This window comes from Vanessa atalanta, chromosome 8 (genome assembly GCF_905147765.1).
Source record: "Vanessa atalanta chromosome 8, ilVanAtal1.2, whole genome shotgun sequence".
Taxonomy (NCBI): Eukaryota; Metazoa; Arthropoda; class Insecta; order Lepidoptera; family Nymphalidae; genus Vanessa; species Vanessa atalanta.
Window position 1 is genome coordinate 9500216 of NC_061878.1, and position 18327 is coordinate 9518542.

Consider the following 18327-nt stretch of genomic DNA (forward strand, 5'->3'; position numbering starts at 1 on the left):
TGAAACTATACTAATAATATATGGATTTAATGATTAAATTAAAATAAATATTTATTTTAACATTTTATTGTGAATTATATTAAATTACACTCGAAATAATATACATCATTAGTTAAATATATTAAAAATAAATGTCATTACGTCAACAAACTATTCATGATAAAATACTTTACACTAACATAAAAGTGGCAACATAATTAATTATATAAAAATAATAATAATTAAATTATAACTCATAAGTTTCAAATAGGCAACAGATTGCTTGTTGAGGGTCCTGAAAATATCGAGGCTTATCAACTCTGATGATCCCATAATCCGGTTCAAGAGCCGGTAACAAATAGCCGCTATAACTGCAGACGCTATGATTCATATCACGCAAAGATTGATTCATTGTGTGTGAAACATATTTAGAAGGCTGAGGGGTACTGAATTTATTCCTTGTCACATTATTCGCCATCCGCTTCATTCGCATTACATTTCCTTTAATTGTCACTAGTATTTTGTGATTTTCAGGTTCATGAAGAAAACTGGTTAAATCCTGAAAAAAAAAAATTTAATGTTTGGTTTATAGTTACGTATTATTAATTTCATTAATAATAAACGAACTATTTTGTTATATATACGTAAAGTAAATAATAATATAAAAAGTTATCACTACTTACACTCTTAACTTCGTCATACTTGGAGAATAACCAAAGGTAAGTAGACAGTATGCAAAACAATTGTGTTTCGCTGTTACTGAATCGCCACATGAATTTCAGTACTGGAGGTATTCTATCCCTCTGTGGATAAAAACATTATATAAGCTATTTTCACCTAACTATAGGATATCTTGACAATCCATAATGTGTGTACTACAGAGTTTCAATATTTATATTAGTTTTGACAAAATGAGGTTTCTATAAACCTGTACATATTTTCAGCGTCGTTCAGCTAGGCACACGAGAGAACCCCTGGAGATTTTTTTAAAGATTTAGTAGGTCAATAATAAAAAACATTTTATTTTAATTGGTATGACTATATTCTGTACACGTAATGTGCACAGAGCACAGGCACAACAATTAAAGCTGAAAGTATGAGCCTGTGAACGCCTAGCTTCGACGCTACGTATTTAGAACGTCTTAGACACGCAAAAATTAGACTATATTGTAAAAATTCTGTTAAGTCATTTTTTTTTTATAAACTCATGAAATGGATTTATTTGGTCTATTGCAGAACAAGTCTCATTAACTTACCGCATATATTTTAGGTCCTGTTATTTTGTATCTTGTCAAATTAACTAGCAGTGATGCAGCAGACTTAAGTACTTCCACACTAGAGATAGACCTGTTTGTCACAGACATGTAGATATACACGCGTCGCACAACTGATGAAGCATTTTCGTTGTAGGTTATTGGATATACTTCAGTGAGAAGTTCTGAAAAAGAAATATATTTAAATTTAAGTTGCTCAATACTAATAAAAAATTAACAGCAGCAGCAATGTAATGATGCTGTTTTCTGTGGCGGGATCTCATGTCTTTTTTTATGTAGTTCTGCTATTCTATAAGAAACCGTATCAATTTTTTTCATATACATATATCAATATGATATCATTATAAATGTGTGAGTGCGTTTCAAATATTTTTAAAGGAATAATAAAATTAAATCTTCGATTTAAGGTATTGTATATCAATTTCATTGCTTATACTACTTACCCACAGATCTAAATGCTCGTATAACAGTTTCGATGTCCGACATCTTACGGAGTACTTCCATGGCATCTTCGTTTCTCTCTTTTAACGACTCCTGTGTTGACTGCAAGCCTCCATTGCGCCACCTCCGACGTAGCTCATAAGCATGCATGCCGCTCGCTAAACGAGCTTTGTGACCACGAAAGAGTGCCTATTTGTTAAGAATAAATAAAAAAAACATTACAATTTTTATTTTGGTACAATTAAAACGGGACTCGGTTGTAAACGCTGAGGGCATTATTAACGACCAAAAAAAAGACAGAATTATAAACGATAACTACGCACGAGTCATGTAGAAATAACTCAATGTGTTTCAATATAATTTGAAATTAGAGGATCAATTTTTTTTCTTAGAATAAGATTAGTAAATACGTGAAACGTTTGTACGATTTGTATCAACTAAAAGATTTTCTCGTTCGCATAAGGTTATATAGAAATTAAAGTCTTTATTCAAGACTACATAATTAGCAAACTATTCTATCTTATTACTATACTATGTAATTTGTGTGAATGAAGAATAGAAAAGGTCCAAGGATTGATCCTTACTAGACCCTTTATAACTGCGATATCTTTTTTAAAACAATTGAGTTCGAAATTTTGCCAATAAAATATAATTTAATCGATGAATATGTTATTTAATTACATTAATATTATCATTATGAATGAACAAATAAATAAACTGACCTGAATTTTCGTAGCGGCCCAATTCCGTTGTTGTTCTTTTCTTAACTTTAATATATTTTCTTTCTTACATTCAACTGCTTTACGAATCAGGTAACCTCTAATAAGAGCTTGTATTCTCAGGATTATATTTCTCTTTTTCACAAATTCATTGCGTAACAGTCTTGTTAAAAGTTTTCCTCTCCATTGTTTTTGAACACATATCACCTGCTTGCGGTATTGTTTATACCACGACTGAGTTAAGTATCTTCGAACGTTCTTTTGGATACATATTGCTGCTACTTTTCTTTGTTCTTTTAGGAAAAGCCTATGTTTTTTGAATCTATATACAGCTTGTATTACTAAAACTGTAGCACGTAAACGTATGAATCGTTTCCTTTCAATGAAACTTCGAACATAAGCTTGCAGTTTTATTATAGACATTCTGAATTGCTCATATTTTTTTCGTTCTGTTTTTGCTAATATATAAGAGCGATAACATCTTTGTATAGTAATGGCTGCAGTTCGCATAGCAAGAAAACGTTTGCGTATAATGTACATACGGGCAAATGATTGTAAAGTAATTATATTTTGTTTGATGTTTAAAAAAATATTTCTACATTCATTACGTCTTCGTATAGATATGTACCATATTTGAATTTTTTCAACAGCCATTTTCCGAGCTACTGTGCGTGCCGCGTTTCTTGCTCTTATGTTACGTTGAATGAAAATAGTCGTACTTCGTAAACGGATATAGTCATTTCTTAATTTTCTACCTAACATAATTTCTCTAAATCGTGTTTGAATAATTGTAACTGCGGTTTTTAACTCAAGATAATATTTTCTTTGTTTTTGCCCAATCAAACAGGCTCTATGATACCGTTGTATTGTAATACAAGCCGTTACAATACGATCAAATTTAGCCTTTGCTTCTAACATCAATCGCTTGGCTCTATACCTTCGTTGAAGAGTTAAAGCGGCAAATTTAATTTTCAAATAAGATTGTCTCTCTTTTCTCATTAAAATAGTTGCCTTGAATCTTTGCTGTAGAATAATTGCTGCATGTCTTAATTGTAAATACTTATTTTTCTGTGAAATACCAATTTTATAAGCCCTATAAAATGCTTGAATTTTTTTAGATGCGTCTAATATTTTTAAGAATTGTTTTCTTTTCTCTTTCATTATATTTTGAGCTCTAAATCTATTTTGCAAGTAAACTGCTGCGAGACGTTTTTTAAGATAGGCTTGTCTCTCTTCCCTCATTGCTAACAAAGCCCTATATCTTCTTTGTAGCACGATAGCCGAGTGTTTTATGCTCAAATATCTAGATCTTTGATATCTCATGTCTCTAATACTTCTATATTTGTTTTGTATGTAAATTGTAGCCGATAACAATTGACAATATTTTTGTCTTATTTTCTTCGTTTCACGATATTGTCTATAATATGTTTGGATTACATTTGCTGAGTGTTTTATAGATAAATATGCATGCCGTTGTCGTTTTGTTTCCAAATATGATCGGTAAAATCTTTGAATAGTTATAGTTGATGTTTTTATTTGAATAAAATCTGTCCTTATTGTTTTTGTTAAGACGTAACTTCTGAAATGTTGTTGAATACATATGGTTGCAGTTTTAATTTTCAGATATTCCAGTCTTTGCTTTCTGCCAATAATATAAGCCCTATACACTTTTTGTATAGCCAAGCAAGCGTTTTTCGTCTGTTCATATTGTTTCTTTACTTCTTTCGCTTTTTTCAAACATCTAAACCAATTTTGTATTTTCAATACAGATTTTTTCTTCTGAATGTATATTTGGCGCTGAAGCTTTCCTAGTAAATACGCTCTATAAGCGTTTTGAATCACAATACATGACGCTTTTAGTTTTGCGTAATTAGCTCTATCTTTTCGCATTACTAATAAAGCTTTAAATCTTCTCTGTAAAATTATGGTTGCGTTTCTCAATTCCAAATATCTGGTTCTCATTTTTCTCATTAATATAATGGCTCTGTATCTTATCTGCATCGCCACAACAGAACCTTTCAATTTCAAGTAATTAGTTCTATCACGTCGCATTGCTAGCAAACTTCGATATTGTGTTTGTATTTTTATAGTCGATGTTCTTAATAGAACGTATTTCTGTCGCTGGGCTTTCATTTCTAAGTATGATCGGAAATAATTTTGAATAACAATGACGGAATTTCTGAGTGATATATATTTTTCTCTAGTTTCTTTCATTTTTAAGTTAGCTTTAAAACGCCTTTGAATTATTATGGACGAATTTCGTAAATTTAAATAGTTTGATTTTTCTTTTTTCATTATCTGATTAGCTTTGATTTTTCTTTGTATATAAATAATTAAATTTCTTTTTTGTACGTATTCCGCGTACACTTTTTTACATTTATACAATGATTGCAATTTAATAACCGCATCTTTCAATTTTAAATAATTTGTCCGATCATTTCTCATCGCAATAATTGCTTTGTAACGGTTTTCTATAATTCGAACAGACTTCTTTAATTCTATGAAATATCTGCGATGTTTTATCATTCTAAAGTAACTCTGTATAAGTACAGCACTTTGCTTTTGCTCTGCAAATTTCTGCATTTCTTTTCTCATTAATATCTTGTTCCTATACTTTTGCTGAATGATCATAACTGATCTTCGTAATTTAACATACGATTTACGCGCTAAATACTGTCTAACAATACTCTGGGCGAGTACAATTTGGCTTTTGATCATGTTATAACGCTTCACAGATAACCAGCGTTTGACATGTGCTTGAATTATGGTAGCTGATTTTTGTTGTAATCTCGCCCTTTTTAATCGCAATGCCTGCAAAATCTCTTTCGCTTCCTGAATCATCTTTTTATTCTTATACCATATGGCAATTTTTACGGCACTATACTTCTGTTTCCTTAGACGACTTCGACATAACCACATTCGGCAATATTTTTGTATTACAGTGGTTGCCGTTGTTACTTGATACATCTTATATTCTACCATACGATTGTATTTGATTCGTCTCCACCAATATTGAATGATACTGGCTGCTGTATCACGTTGAGCTATAATCCTTTCTTCTTCTCTTCGTTTCTCAACAATAATTTCATATTTCTTCCTCCACCAAATTTGTATGACATTTGCAGCTTTTTCGAATAACGGTGCTCGGAATACGTGGATCAGTTGCCATAAGAGAGACAATGTCTTTTCCCGATGCCCGTCTGCAATATCAGATGCAGTTATATCACCAACTATAACGAAGTTCGCTTCTTTTAAAGCGTTTAGAGCCACATGCACGTTATGTATCTTCTGAAGGCGTGATATTGCCGGAGTTCGTAGTTGATTTAGCAAGCCATTCTTCATCAAGATAATTTCCATAACTTTTGTTAATCGAACTCCATCTCTTATATCAACTGCTATATTGTGTACGGCATATTTATATTCATCTAAATAAGATTGTTTAACACATACAACATAGCCAAGAGGTCTCAGGTGCTTTGTAATATCACCAATGCCTGCAATCAGTTCTCTTGTGAAGCGTAAAATAATATCTCTGCTTTCTTTACATATAGCATTCCTGCAAAACAAGCAGGGATCATGAGGTATTATTTTCTTCTGTTTTGCTTGATCTAAGAAAAATACGAGCATGAAAAACTTTTTAAGAGTGAACTTCTTTATGGCGTCCATGTATGCTGGCAACAGCATGTTTGGTGCAGACGATTTAGAATGTTTATTTTTGAGATGAGGATTTTTGAACATTCTATGAATAATAAATGTGGTAAGGCCTTCAACATCGCTGTTCGATTTAAGAGGCAAAACTAGGCCGTAAATAGTCTCCAAGCCGATACGAAGCCACAAAGGATTGTAAGAGAGTAGTAACTCCATTATTACTTTTTGTAAACCAATATCTAAATGTAAATTTCGGTCAGTTCTTATTGCGATCAATTTCTTTTCTATCTGTAGATTTAATTTTATGAACACTTGAGAAATTTCTTCACTTAATAGTAACGCTCTTGCTGTTCGCCGTAAGCTGTCTAGCCGGTGGCTGTTGTGGTAAGCACTGCACACTTGCTCTTTAGTCGGAGCTGCAGGTATTTCTTTATTTCTATTCTCAATCCAAGCTTTTCCTACATCAATTTTCTGTTCTATGTTACTGTCTAAATCGGCTGGTGGAGTCAAAATACAATTGAGCCACCTTTTAAACTCTTTCTCAAACTTGTCTACGGCTTCCACATCATAGAAGTAAGTTGTTGAAAGAAATGGGTCTACTGTAAATGACTGGGAGTATACATTACCCATGTGATTTAGAGAAATGTTTTGATTAATGCTTTTATTAGTATCAAATGAGTGATTCCCTTTTCCAGTTATAGATTCTCTGCTTTTTACAACTGTTTGAGAGATTGTTTTGGATTTCATAGACTTCCTCGGCACTGAGGTAGGCATCTTCCAAAGTTCCGGTTCAGTTCTGACCGCTTTCTTCGACCAAGCTGACTGACGATTTAAAGATGATACTGAAGTCTTATCATTTGCTTTATCAAAAGTTCTATTGATAGTAAATGTTGCCATTTGCTTATTTGTTTTGTCAAAAGCATGCATATCGGAAAAATGTATGCTTTCTTCTGGAATAGATTGTAATGGTGGTGTTAGAGACCGAGGGGGAGATTTTATTTCCATTCTCAAATCATTGTTCCATGGATAATTCTCAGGTCTAGCTAGATGATTTCTTTCATTGGCATCTCTATAAAAATGCTCCTTAAATAGAGCTTGTCGACATACTTTTGGATTTGACTCTCTTGGAACAGGTGCTTGTCTTGAATCTCCATACATTTGGTTAGAATTATAGTACATGGGAGTATTTGGAGATTCTTTTGTATAAGTATCAGAACTTATCTTTGCATTTGAGTCTTCAATGATGTCGTGGGTTTCATTATACATTTTTGGTATAATTTTTCTCTCTGTTGAAAATCTTTGTGGAAAAAAAGACAAATCACTTATCCGTGAAAATTCTGTGTTTATTGAAAAGTTTGGACTGTTCAACTCTTTAGGTGATGATGTATTTGGGATTTTTTTATTTGGTAATGTAGGAGTCGCATTGCATTGATTATTTTCATATTGTACATGATGATTAACTGTTAACCACTTGTTAGGCGGCTGGGATGAAGTTATACATAGAATAGAATGACTCTCGTTTTCTTTGTTACTGTTCTGAATATCTAAGCTGTCATCAAAATCACTTTCAGAATTAACACTTAATATTATTTTTGGACCTTTGACTAATTTATCATTCTTTGTCGGTAGACTTTTAAGGGGTGTAAACGTAATGTTATCAAAAACATCAGTCACAGAAGAATCATTGATTTGTCTGTTTGATGGTTTTAAAATATTATTTTCATTGGTATAAATATCATTCACATTATATGATTTATCGTATGTTTCATAAAGCATGTCTTTCTTAGTACGCTGCATGTTTGAAAATATTTCAGATGTATTGAAATTTAAATCTAAATTAGTTGGCGAGTCAAAAGGGCATTTTTTCAATTTTGTATCAATGGAACAGTCATTGTAAGATACATTTTCTTTGTCCATTTGATTATATACTTTATAATGAGTCGATTGGACCACATTTACAGTTTTCTTCACTTTTGTTGTGTTATATATAGTTTCAACCTTCTTTTTATATACTGCAGCTGGAGACTTCTTTCCCTTCTTTTTAATTTTACCTGGTGATATCTTGAATTTTGTATTATTATTTTTACCTTTTACATTCTGAAAGTAATTTAATTAATGAAAAAGAAATACCAATAAAACATTTGAAATTGAGGATAAAAAAACACTTATAAATTAAGCAATAGTCTCATCTCTATTATACTATCATTTTTATTTTAGCAAGTCACTTTTTCCATACAAAGAAAAATTAGAATGATAGATAGAACCTCAATGTTTACCATTTCTGATTTGAGAACAATCATGACATCATATCTGCCTCTATTTTGATTTGTAAATCGAATTGTTTCCCGTAGTGCTGTGGGCTGTGTCGGTGTCCACAACATAGTTATGCAGTAGCATGTCTCCGGTTCCAGTTCTAGATATTCTCCAGGCAATTGTATAATTAATCCAGGTGGTAGAGACTTACCAAGTGTGATCTATAAAATGCAAACCATATATCAAATATGTATTTAATTTTAGTAAGCCATATAAAATAATTATAACCATACTTTACAGAAGAGATATTAAACAATATAGTTAATTGTCTTTCCTTAGAATTAATCATATATTTACTTCATACTTCACTGATACTTGCATTAAGTTACATTTAACATTACACATATTGTATAAGACAAAACTTTAGATATTCTTTTTACCCATATGCTAGGGGTAAATAGAGTGTAAAAATAATAATTAATTGTACAAATATTAAATTGAATTGGCTGGTGAATAAAAAATTCTCAGAAATTGTATTATTTTTTTTCTTTTGTATTATTGTTAACGGTTGTACCTGTTGGATAGCTTTAGAAGGATTTAATATTTCCAAATTCTTTTCGCATGTCGTCCCGATTAGTACATTGTCGAATACCACTTGAGGAGGTCTCGAAAAAGGAGCCAAAATTAGTCTAGGGCATTCCTCTTTAGGAGACGCCCTTTGAACAGTTTCCTTTCTCCTAGCCCTTTTTAAATGCTCCGGAGTATTTTCAATCTGATAATATAAATATAATTTAAATTAAGCTACAATAGAATATACTGAAAGTTGTTAAAAACATTAGACTGTGAAGAACTTACCTCGAAATACATTATTCCGGTTCACTTACTACCACTTATTACCAAATAAGCTACCAACACTTCTCTATTCGTCACTTATACAAATATGCATACCTGCATCTTACTAAAAGGAATAGAACAAAAGTATTTTCTAAAGTTTATTTTCGACGTTAAAAAGTTCTTAGCTGTTTATAATTCAAAGTTCACATTCAAAACTAAAACCGTTAACTGTTATGTCCAAGTTATGTCAATAAATGTAAACCAAAAAGAATAGAACCACTACAATACTTGAATGAAGACATAGTACTCTATGGTCTACTGACCAACCTGAAAACAAAACTCCAAAAATACATGGCAAACGGACCGAAATGTTGGTTGTCTTAACTTAATTTTTTTATTGAACGTATAATGTTAGATTAGTAAAATTATTAAGTATTTGCGTAATTATTGAAATGAGCAATTTTTAAAATCATTAAAATAGTTATTTAGAAAGATTTTGTGAAATATATTAGTATTTTTTTATCAATCCTTTAATGCGTGCTGAACCAATATATTGAGTATTAATATATATATTATTGACGAATAATTATGAAGTATATAAGATTGACTTTCTCGAGCTTTTTCCACTTACTTCTGCAGGGTTATTACGGTTATAGCATAGCAACTGTTGAAATCAAATATTTTTTGTGCTATGAGATCAAATTAATTAAATAAAAATAGAATCATTATTATGGACTTATGTACTAGTAGTAGTAGTAGCATAATACACCATAATACTAATATATCGACTACAACATATATTAAATATTTGATAGCAACAGTTGCTATGCTATAACCGTAATATTACCACTGTGCACTAAATCATGCTGGTTAAAATCAGCTTATAAATTTAAAAAAAAATAACTCAGATAATATTACTTATAATAGCTTAGACAAATGCTTTATTCATCGCCAAAGGTGAATTTTTATATATTTTTTTAGAGAACCTACACTTTTATTTATATAGAAAGTGTCCCTGGAATAGAAATTTAGATATGTCCGCTTTATAAAGTTGGTATTTTCAAATAAATAAATTATTAATATATAATAAATTTCAAATTTTATCTGAAAAGTTGAATGGGCCGTAGTTTTTTTTATGGTATTGGCTGGCGGACGAGCATATGGGCCACCTTATGGTAAGTGGTCACCGCAGCCCATAGACTAAGGCGCTGTAAGAAATATCAACCGTTTCTTACCTCACCTATGCGTTAACAACCTTGGGAACTAAGATGCTATGTCCCTTGTGCCTGTGATTACACTGGCTCACTTACCCTTCTAACCGGAATACAACAATACAACGTACTGTTATTTGGCGGTAGAATATCTGATGAGTGTGTGGTACCTACCCAAACGGGCTTGCACAAAGCCCTACCACCAAGTAAACATACGAGCTTACATTAATAAACGCATATATGTTAATTTCAATCAATTATAGGCTAGATGATCTGGTTACAGTAACACTATTCTGGCAAATATTGGAATTCTTATATAGGTGAAGGCCCTCATAAAATACTTTTTCTATCATACATATATCTACATATAGTGATAGCTGCGATAGCAATGTCAGTGTCAATATGTCATTCTGTCATTAACGAGTTGTCATTCGGTTCTCCAGCTAGATTTATTGCTTATTCAGTTATTCGTCTTCGCCCGTCCGTTCTTAACATCTGTGACCCAAGAATCTATTTTCTGGTAGGTATTTATCCTTTATCATGGATTCTTGTATTATATAAAACACTATATTATATGAATGCCATTTTTTTTTTTATAGAAAATCTGCACTGGATATCATGGCCGAATCTCAAGTGAACGACAACACCACTTGCGTAGTGTGCTTTAAAAATGTCGTGTATTTCTCAATTGGCGAATGTGACCATCCTGTGTGTTTTGAATGTTCAACCCGGATGAGAGTTCTTTGCCTGCAAAATGAATGCCCAATATGTCGTCAGGATCTCTCAAGGGTATGTCCATATTTCCCATATCTTTATTTAAAATATTGTTGTATGCATATCAATCTTAACAATACGAATAACTGTTCATATTTATAAAATACTGTCTTATTCATTCTCCTAAAAAAACAGGGTGGAAAAAGTTTTTCACATTATTTATATCTTGATAATAAATACGAATTAAATCATATTGTGCAATAATTATAAACATTTTACAACTTAAAATCCAGATGTATTACTTTATCATTAATGTTATATGTTTAAAATAAGCATTGATAATCCTGCTAACATATATCCTGAAAATTAGTGCTTAATGCTAATCAAACAAAATCAATAGGGAATTTTAATGAAATATGAAATGTTTTAGCAATTTTTATTTAAACCTAATATTTTTATTAATTACTGTAATTTAATTATATTTTTTAAATATTTGTTCAAATTGCAGGTTGTTTTCACTGACACTGTACATCCCTATAAAGAGTTGCGCAACAGACCATTCTCTGATAGACTTTTTGAGAGGCAGTTTAAGATAGGATTCTGTACTGAAGAAATTAAAAATGCCTACGAGAGTCTGCTTGAGAATCATTGCAAAATCTGTGAAAAGACACAGTTCCGTACATTCAGTATGCTCAGTGAACATATGAGAAAGGTTCATGAGCGCTACTTCTGCGATCTTTGTGTTAAACACTTAAAGGTAAAATAATTAACATTGTTAATAAGACATACAAAAAGGTTGTACTATATGCAAATCTATTTTTTATATTGCATTTACTACTCTAGATTTCTACTATTTTTTATAATAAAAATATATAACTTAGTAATTGATGTTGATAAAAAATGAAATAGATAACTTTTTATATATGTCAATGTCAATTTGATTTTTATCAAATTGTTATTAATCAGTATAAAAATCAACAGTTGTTTTTCTATTTAAATCATTAATGCTTAATAATATAATTTTCAGATATTTACCAGTGAAAGGAAATGCTACACCCGTCAAGAACTGGCTCACCATCGACGGAAAGGAGACCTCGATGACACATCTCATAGGTAAAACAAATTATAATTTACTGGCTTATATTTGAATTATTAGATGTGTCGTTAAATAAAATAAATGTGAATAACATAGCCTGTGAAGAAGATATAGCGTTGGAATGCATTCTTATAAAGTAAAAGTTACATAATTAGAAATTAAATTAATTTATTTTCTGATTATGTATATTTGTTTCATAATGCTCATTATATGAACAGGGTTTAATTAATTTTATTTGGCTAATAATCAAATTATTTTTCTAAATATAATTTGCATAAACACTCTGTTACATGCACAGCAGTATTAACTATCACCATACTATCGCTATTACTAGTATTCTTACCAGAGCTGGATTTAGGGGATTCGAGGCTATTGCTGGGAGAGGCCTTAAAATAAATTTCTAAAACAAGAAACATGCTAATTCCGATGAGTATACACATTTAATATTTGAGAAGAAATGAAAAGTTGTATAAGATTTTTATCTCTTATTTCTTTTCTCTATCTTAAGGTTACCTGGAAGAGATCACTGTTTTAATGATAAAACCGCCCCTTGTGCATCTTTCTTGAAGGTGACTAATGTACGCGTTTTTTGTGTACAATAAAAAGTATTTTGATTTGAAGTTAAAAAAATATGAAACACTGGACTAAAAATTGTTCAATTATTTTAAGAATATCATTTATTTGAAGAATAATTAATTAGTTACTCTAGTGCCTCCAGACCTCTAAATTCGGCACTGGTTCTTACATATGTATTAGTTAATTTCGCCGGCGACGCGCGGATGTTTTCTGTGAGGATGTTTTAGTACTGCTAGAGAATGTGCATGGAGTAAAGTAATTATTCGGCATACGACGTTAAACAATTTCAGTTATTTTCTTCAACAGTTTTGTAATTTTGATTATAATGTGAAAACATTAGTATTTTGCTGATTTAGGCATAAAACAAAATTGATATAAAAGTGCAAATGATCAAAGATAGGAATAGAGTAACTCTATGGCCTGACACACAATAGATTATAATTATTGTTGAAATCAATATCTCTATGTAAAGAAGAATCACTCGAATATTTAAGGGCTTATAAAGTAAAATCAGAAGCGCACGTGTTTAAAAGTGACGTAATATACGTCTTCAAGCTTCCAATGTTTGTTTATATTAGTATTTGTGAGCCAAAGCCAAATGATGATACAAGACAACCCAAAAAGGCGCCATACCGTAAAAAGGTCAATGATCTGAAGAATCATAAGTCTACAAAATATTGTTCAAAACCAAATCGTTGATATAACCGTCGTTTTAACGATCTTGTCCTAATGATGACAAAAATGTCGAATATATGTTTTCCTAGTAAAATTATTAAACGATATTGCTTGTTTATTTCTGTGATAGGCTTCAATAAAGATAACTGTTGTATAAAAATATATTTATACTGGTTATTTTATAGTATAATAATGTAACTTCTTATTTAATTAGAGCAAAGCTAGTGCCCGGCGCGTGTTTGACGATGAGAGGCGCTGACAAAAATGTTTTAATGTATATATAGTTTGTCTGTTCCAATCAAAGATGAAATAAAGATAGACAAAGCCTAGATCTACGTATTTTATGCGACAAGAATAGCCTTATATTATATATTTAATATATTGTAAAACCGATAACATCTTCGTTGACATTCAAAACGCATTTTTTCGCGAATTCATTGTGAATATCATAGATTAATTATTATTATTATATAGATCAATTCAATATCAAATATTGTTTATTTGTCTTTATTCCTCTTCTGGTTGGAATAGTATTTTTTTTATGCGAATGTCATTGACATTATATTTTTCTTTATAATTTGTCTACTAATATGATGTGAGTTAATCAAATAATAATGTGCAGGGGCCATCCGCTCTGCGAATTCTGTGAGGAGAGGTTTATGGATGCAGACGAATTATACCGTCACTTGCGAAAGGAGCATCTTTACTGCCATCTATGCGACGCTGACGGTCGAAATCTGTACTACGCCTCGCACTCTGCCCTTGCGCACCACTTTCGCAACGAGCACTACTTGTGCGAGGATGGCGAGTGTGCGGGACAGCATCTCACTGCAGTGTTTAGAAGCGAAATCGATCTTAAAGGTTTGTTACCTTTGAAGGTGAAATAAATTACATTAAAAAAATGTTTTATCTTGTCTGATAATCGTTAGCATTAAAACTATCAATAAACAAATTTTATAATGCTATAATCATTATATTGCAGCCCATAAAGCGACCGTGCACGGACGCGGCATGACGCGCGGCGCTGCCAGGCAGGCGCGCACGCTGGAGCTGCAATTCAACATCACGCCTCATCCTGTCGTCCAGAGAGCACCTAGGTGTGTAAAATGATTTTTTATAAATCATACCAATAAATTGTTTTTAAGTAGGTTAATATACACCGAACTTTTTGGATTGGTGATATAAAGATAAATGTATGATTTAATTACACGTAATAAGTAAGGATTAACACAGAAGTTTTGCGCAGAGAACGCGCGGTAGAGGCTCCGCCGCCGCCGGCCCCCGTTCAGACGGCGGCTCCCATCGACCCGGGGAACGTCGAGCAGTTCCCTCGACTGTCGGCAGCGCCCCCCGCCCCCGCTCCGCTCCTCGCGCACCCCCCGCGCTTCCCCAGAGGTAACCCCTCCCTCATGCGACACCGCGCTCGCTCAAAGGTAACCCTCCTCCCGCACTATCGCACGTCACCCGCGCAATCGAGCTCAGTGTGAACTCCGACCTCCACGACACGTCCGTATCTAAGCAACGCGATGGGCATGCTCGTAGACGTCACTCGTCGGAGCGACGCAATCCCTCCCCAGTCGAGTTTCAGAAATTAAAGGAGCAAATGGCTCATGCTCAGTGTCTGCCGCAGGCGCGGACTGGCTGGCACGCAACGACCGGAACTTCCCGGCGCTGGACGGCAGCGCGCCCGCCGCCGCGCCCCCCGCGCCGCGCGCCGCGCCCGCCGCCGCCGCCGTGCTGCGCAACCGTGAGTACCGCTGCCCGATAATTATTTTAGGTCGGTTCTTCTCGGTAGAACCCACTTTCCGAACCGGTGGTAGCTTTACATTTAATTTTACACTGTAACATGACGCATCGAACGATTATTATGAGCCGAATAAAGAATATTTTGATTTTTAATTAATGTTATTACTAATAGGAATGAGCTATTAATTTGGTAACTTTTGGTTGAAGCTTCGAAGCCAAGCGTCTCCATCCAACTGCATAGTCAACCGAGTGCGAGCAACTTTCGGTTGACACAGGCTAGTGGAAACCGCATATCCATCCCATCGCAGAAGAAGTCGCCGTTGTCCGATGACGACTTCCCGTCCCTCGGTATCGGGCGAGACGATCATCCCAGTATTGGAGCAGGAACCGTGCAACCATCGAAGGTAATTAGAGCTATTACCAATTATTGCGATGCACAGACCTTTTTTATCTTATTTACGTATTGTTTTTTGTTTAAGGTAACCATGATTAACAGCGAAGAGTTGGGGGTAATAAAAAGCAATCAAATTAAGAGTCAGAGGAGTACTGAGTCTAAGAAGGTACATTTAAAATCTGAAGCATTCCCCGCGCTCTCGTCGTCATCAGTCCCGAGCGCCCCGCCTCAGTGGATAACCATATCGAAATCCAAAGAGAAATCGAAACCTAAGTCGGAGCCGCCGCCGGCGCCCCGAGAAGCCACATTTAATCCAGCCGCAGATTTCCCAACTTTACCCATCAACATAAAATCTAAAGCCAAAAAATCACAGCAATCTGTACAACATCAACTTCCTAATAATAACGTCCCGAGCGAAAGCACTAAGAATAAAAAGGAAAAAAAGAAGCAAAACTCGAATACTAAGGACATCTCTCTAGATTCGAATATCATTAATCGAATAAACGACGTTAAGATTAAAAAGGAGTACATAAATGCCTGTGTAAATAATAACAACAACAGCGTCGAGCCCGATAAGAAAATTAAAACCACGAGCGAAGCGCCCTCAACGAATACCCAGAAGAATACTGGCAATGGGGATTTCGCAATGACTCTAAAGGAATACCCGCCGCTCAGTTCGCGCGCCGAAACCAATGGCCCCCAACGAGTCGAACACCCACCACAGCGGGCCGACAACTTTTCACAGCGAACCGTCCAAAACGGCAGCATCCCGCCAGGTTTTAAAAAGCGACCCCCCTGCGACGGAATGACATTCACGAACTCCGCCGGCCAGACGTTCTCCGCGCCCGTGCACTCCTACATCCCGCCGCCCGACTTCGAGCTCAGGAACCGCGCCCTCGTGAAGAAGTTCGCCGTGGCACTCGGCGGGGCCGCCGCCGTCGAAAACTTCAAAGTCGCCTCGCGAGCCTTCCGCGACAGCAACATCACCGCGGACGAGTTCTACCAGCACTGCCGAGCCGCCCTAGGAGACCAGCTGGAGTCCGTATTCCCGGACCTGGTGGCCCTGCTGCCGGACATAGCGAAGCAGCAGGAGCTGGTGGTGGGCAGGGGCGCGGCGGCGCAGCTGGACGTGTGCCCCACGTGCGGGCAGCTGCTGGCGGCGGCCGACCGCTGCGCGCACGACGCGGCGCACTGGCCGCCGCTCTCGTCCCGCTAGGCGCTCGACGTGACTGTGATAACATTTAAACTAATTCGTGTTCACAAATTCAGGTGTATATTGTATTCTATAAATTTGTAAGCATTCAATTTTCAATATAATATATAATTTTAATTCAGACCGGTCACGTGTGACGTTAGAGTAGATCCGGATTACACTCTAAGGTGCTTCTTGTTTTTCTTAGTACATTATGTATGCTAGAGAAGTATGAATAGAGATTTTCTATTCCTCAATGTAAATAGCCCGAAGTAAATTCTTAAAACAAACCAAAGTTTGGACTGCGAGATTAAAATAGCTTATAATATATAAATTCCGAAGTGAAAATCCATTTTGATACATTTAAAGACGTATAACTACATCTCTACACATGAAATGTAATAAGTATGTAGAAGTTACTTCGGTACCGGTAGTAGGTAACGGATTATATCGTTGATGAATTTAAAATTACTATTTCGAGTACATACTATTTGTTACGTAAACAAATAGCGAAAATATTGTTTGCTCATTGTAATTTAACAATTCATACAATTTCTGGTGTGACTATGTTATATTGTTTATATTACGGTCCAGTTAATGTTTTTAAATTTGTCACGACAACCTTTATACTTATTATATTTCAATTCCTCGCGGTGTTAACTGTTGTTATTAAGACTTGACGTTATGAATATGTGATTGTCAAAATAAAGCTTAGTAGATATCACATTTACCGTTGTTTTCTGAAATGATGTCTAAAAGTTTTTAAAAATTACGTCTAATTTCTAAAGTTAGATTAACTAATCTACTTAATACTGAATAATTGGTCGTCTACATCAGCTACGGACGACGATTCAGATTACAGACGAATCAGTTACTTTTATTTTAATGAACGTTTCAGAAAGTAGAGGTTATATTTATAAAAAAATGGGTAGTGTTTTCTTTTTAATGTAAATTATTATAGACTCACAGTCAAAAGTGAATGTGGTAATTCATAATGTAAATGTTACGCAGTGTAAAATATATTGTTTCAAAGTTATATTTTGTACTTTCAACTAAACATCTTTAGTTAATGTTAAATATTTTTGTTATAAAGAATGCAGTTGTTTTATTAAAAAACCTAAAACCGTATTTGTTGAGATGCATTGCTGAATTCATGTCATGATCGAGCTAATGAGATAAAATTCGTCTGACCTGATCAAAAAATCAAATTACCGATTAATGCTATGATGACGATTCTGCAATGATAGGAAAATTAAAAATCAGATTTAAACATTTTCTTTTGCCCAGAATATATTATTTCTTTTAAAAACTTATGTTTTTTTCAATAATATCGATAGTATCACTGATATGAATAGTATCGACACGTGACGATACTACTGCTTAGGCTCGATACTATAGCTTCACCTTAACTATCGATATGCAACACTATTACTGATACAAGAGTATTATAAAAAAAATATCGAAAAGTAAACCATTATAATATATTTCGTATTTATCTTGTAATTAAATACGTTTATCAATTTAAGTTATTGAAACACCCAACTCAAAAAACTGTTAAGAGAGGGGCCTCCGCTC

The 18327-nt window shown here is 34.0% G+C and overlaps 2 protein-coding genes across 2 annotated transcripts; one reads left to right on the forward strand and one right to left on the reverse strand.

The window, feature by feature from the left end:
• Window positions 1-59: 59 nt before the first annotated feature.
• On the reverse strand, window positions 60-9348 carry LOC125066073 (protein abnormal spindle). The gene is made up of 8 exons (XM_047673981.1): window positions 9170-9348; window positions 8889-9086; window positions 8338-8535; window positions 2417-8158; window positions 1697-1883; window positions 1236-1417; window positions 663-782; window positions 60-538 (listed from the first exon to the last, which is right to left on the reverse strand). Exons 1-8 carry the CDS (start codon window positions 9179-9181, stop codon window positions 227-229), a joined length of 6951 nt encoding a protein of 2316 aa, XP_047529937.1. The 5' UTR covers window positions 9182-9348; the 3' UTR covers window positions 60-226.
• A 1389-nt stretch (window positions 9349-10737) lies between these two features.
• Window positions 10738-17829, forward strand: LOC125066074 (E3 ubiquitin-protein ligase ZNF598). Its single transcript, XM_047673982.1, has 10 exons — window positions 10738-10879; window positions 10959-11148; window positions 11582-11830; window positions 12101-12186; window positions 14043-14281; window positions 14403-14517; window positions 14667-14815; window positions 15051-15167; window positions 15374-15570; window positions 15646-17829. The coding sequence occupies exons 2-10, from the start codon at window positions 10978-10980 to the stop codon at window positions 16774-16776; spliced, it is 2454 nt and encodes an 817-aa protein (XP_047529938.1). The 5' UTR covers window positions 10738-10879; window positions 10959-10977; the 3' UTR covers window positions 16777-17829.
• The last annotated feature ends 498 nt before the right edge of the window (window positions 17830-18327 follow it).

Bases quoted from the DNA above. Each gene is read 5' to 3' on its own strand.
- LOC125066073 (XM_047673981.1), bottom strand. The intron at 1,418-1,696 runs GTAAGTAGTATA...TTTCTTTTTCAG, and splicing joins ACGAGCATTTAGATCTGTGG to AACTTCTCACTGAAGTATAT. The intron at 783-1,235 runs GTAAGTTAATGA...TTTTATCCACAG, and splicing joins CAGGACCTAAAATATATGCG to AGGGATAGAATACCTCCAGT.
- LOC125066074 (XM_047673982.1), top strand. From the start codon at position 10,978: ATGGCCGAATCTCAAGTGAACGACAACACCACTTGCGTAGTGTGCTTT. The intron at 11,831-12,100 runs GTAAAATAATTA...TATAATTTTCAG, and splicing joins TTTGTGTTAAACACTTAAAG to ATATTTACCAGTGAAAGGAA. The intron at 14,816-15,050 runs GTAACCCCTCCC...TGTCTGCCGCAG, and splicing joins CCCCCCGCGCTTCCCCAGAG to GCGCGGACTGGCTGGCACGC.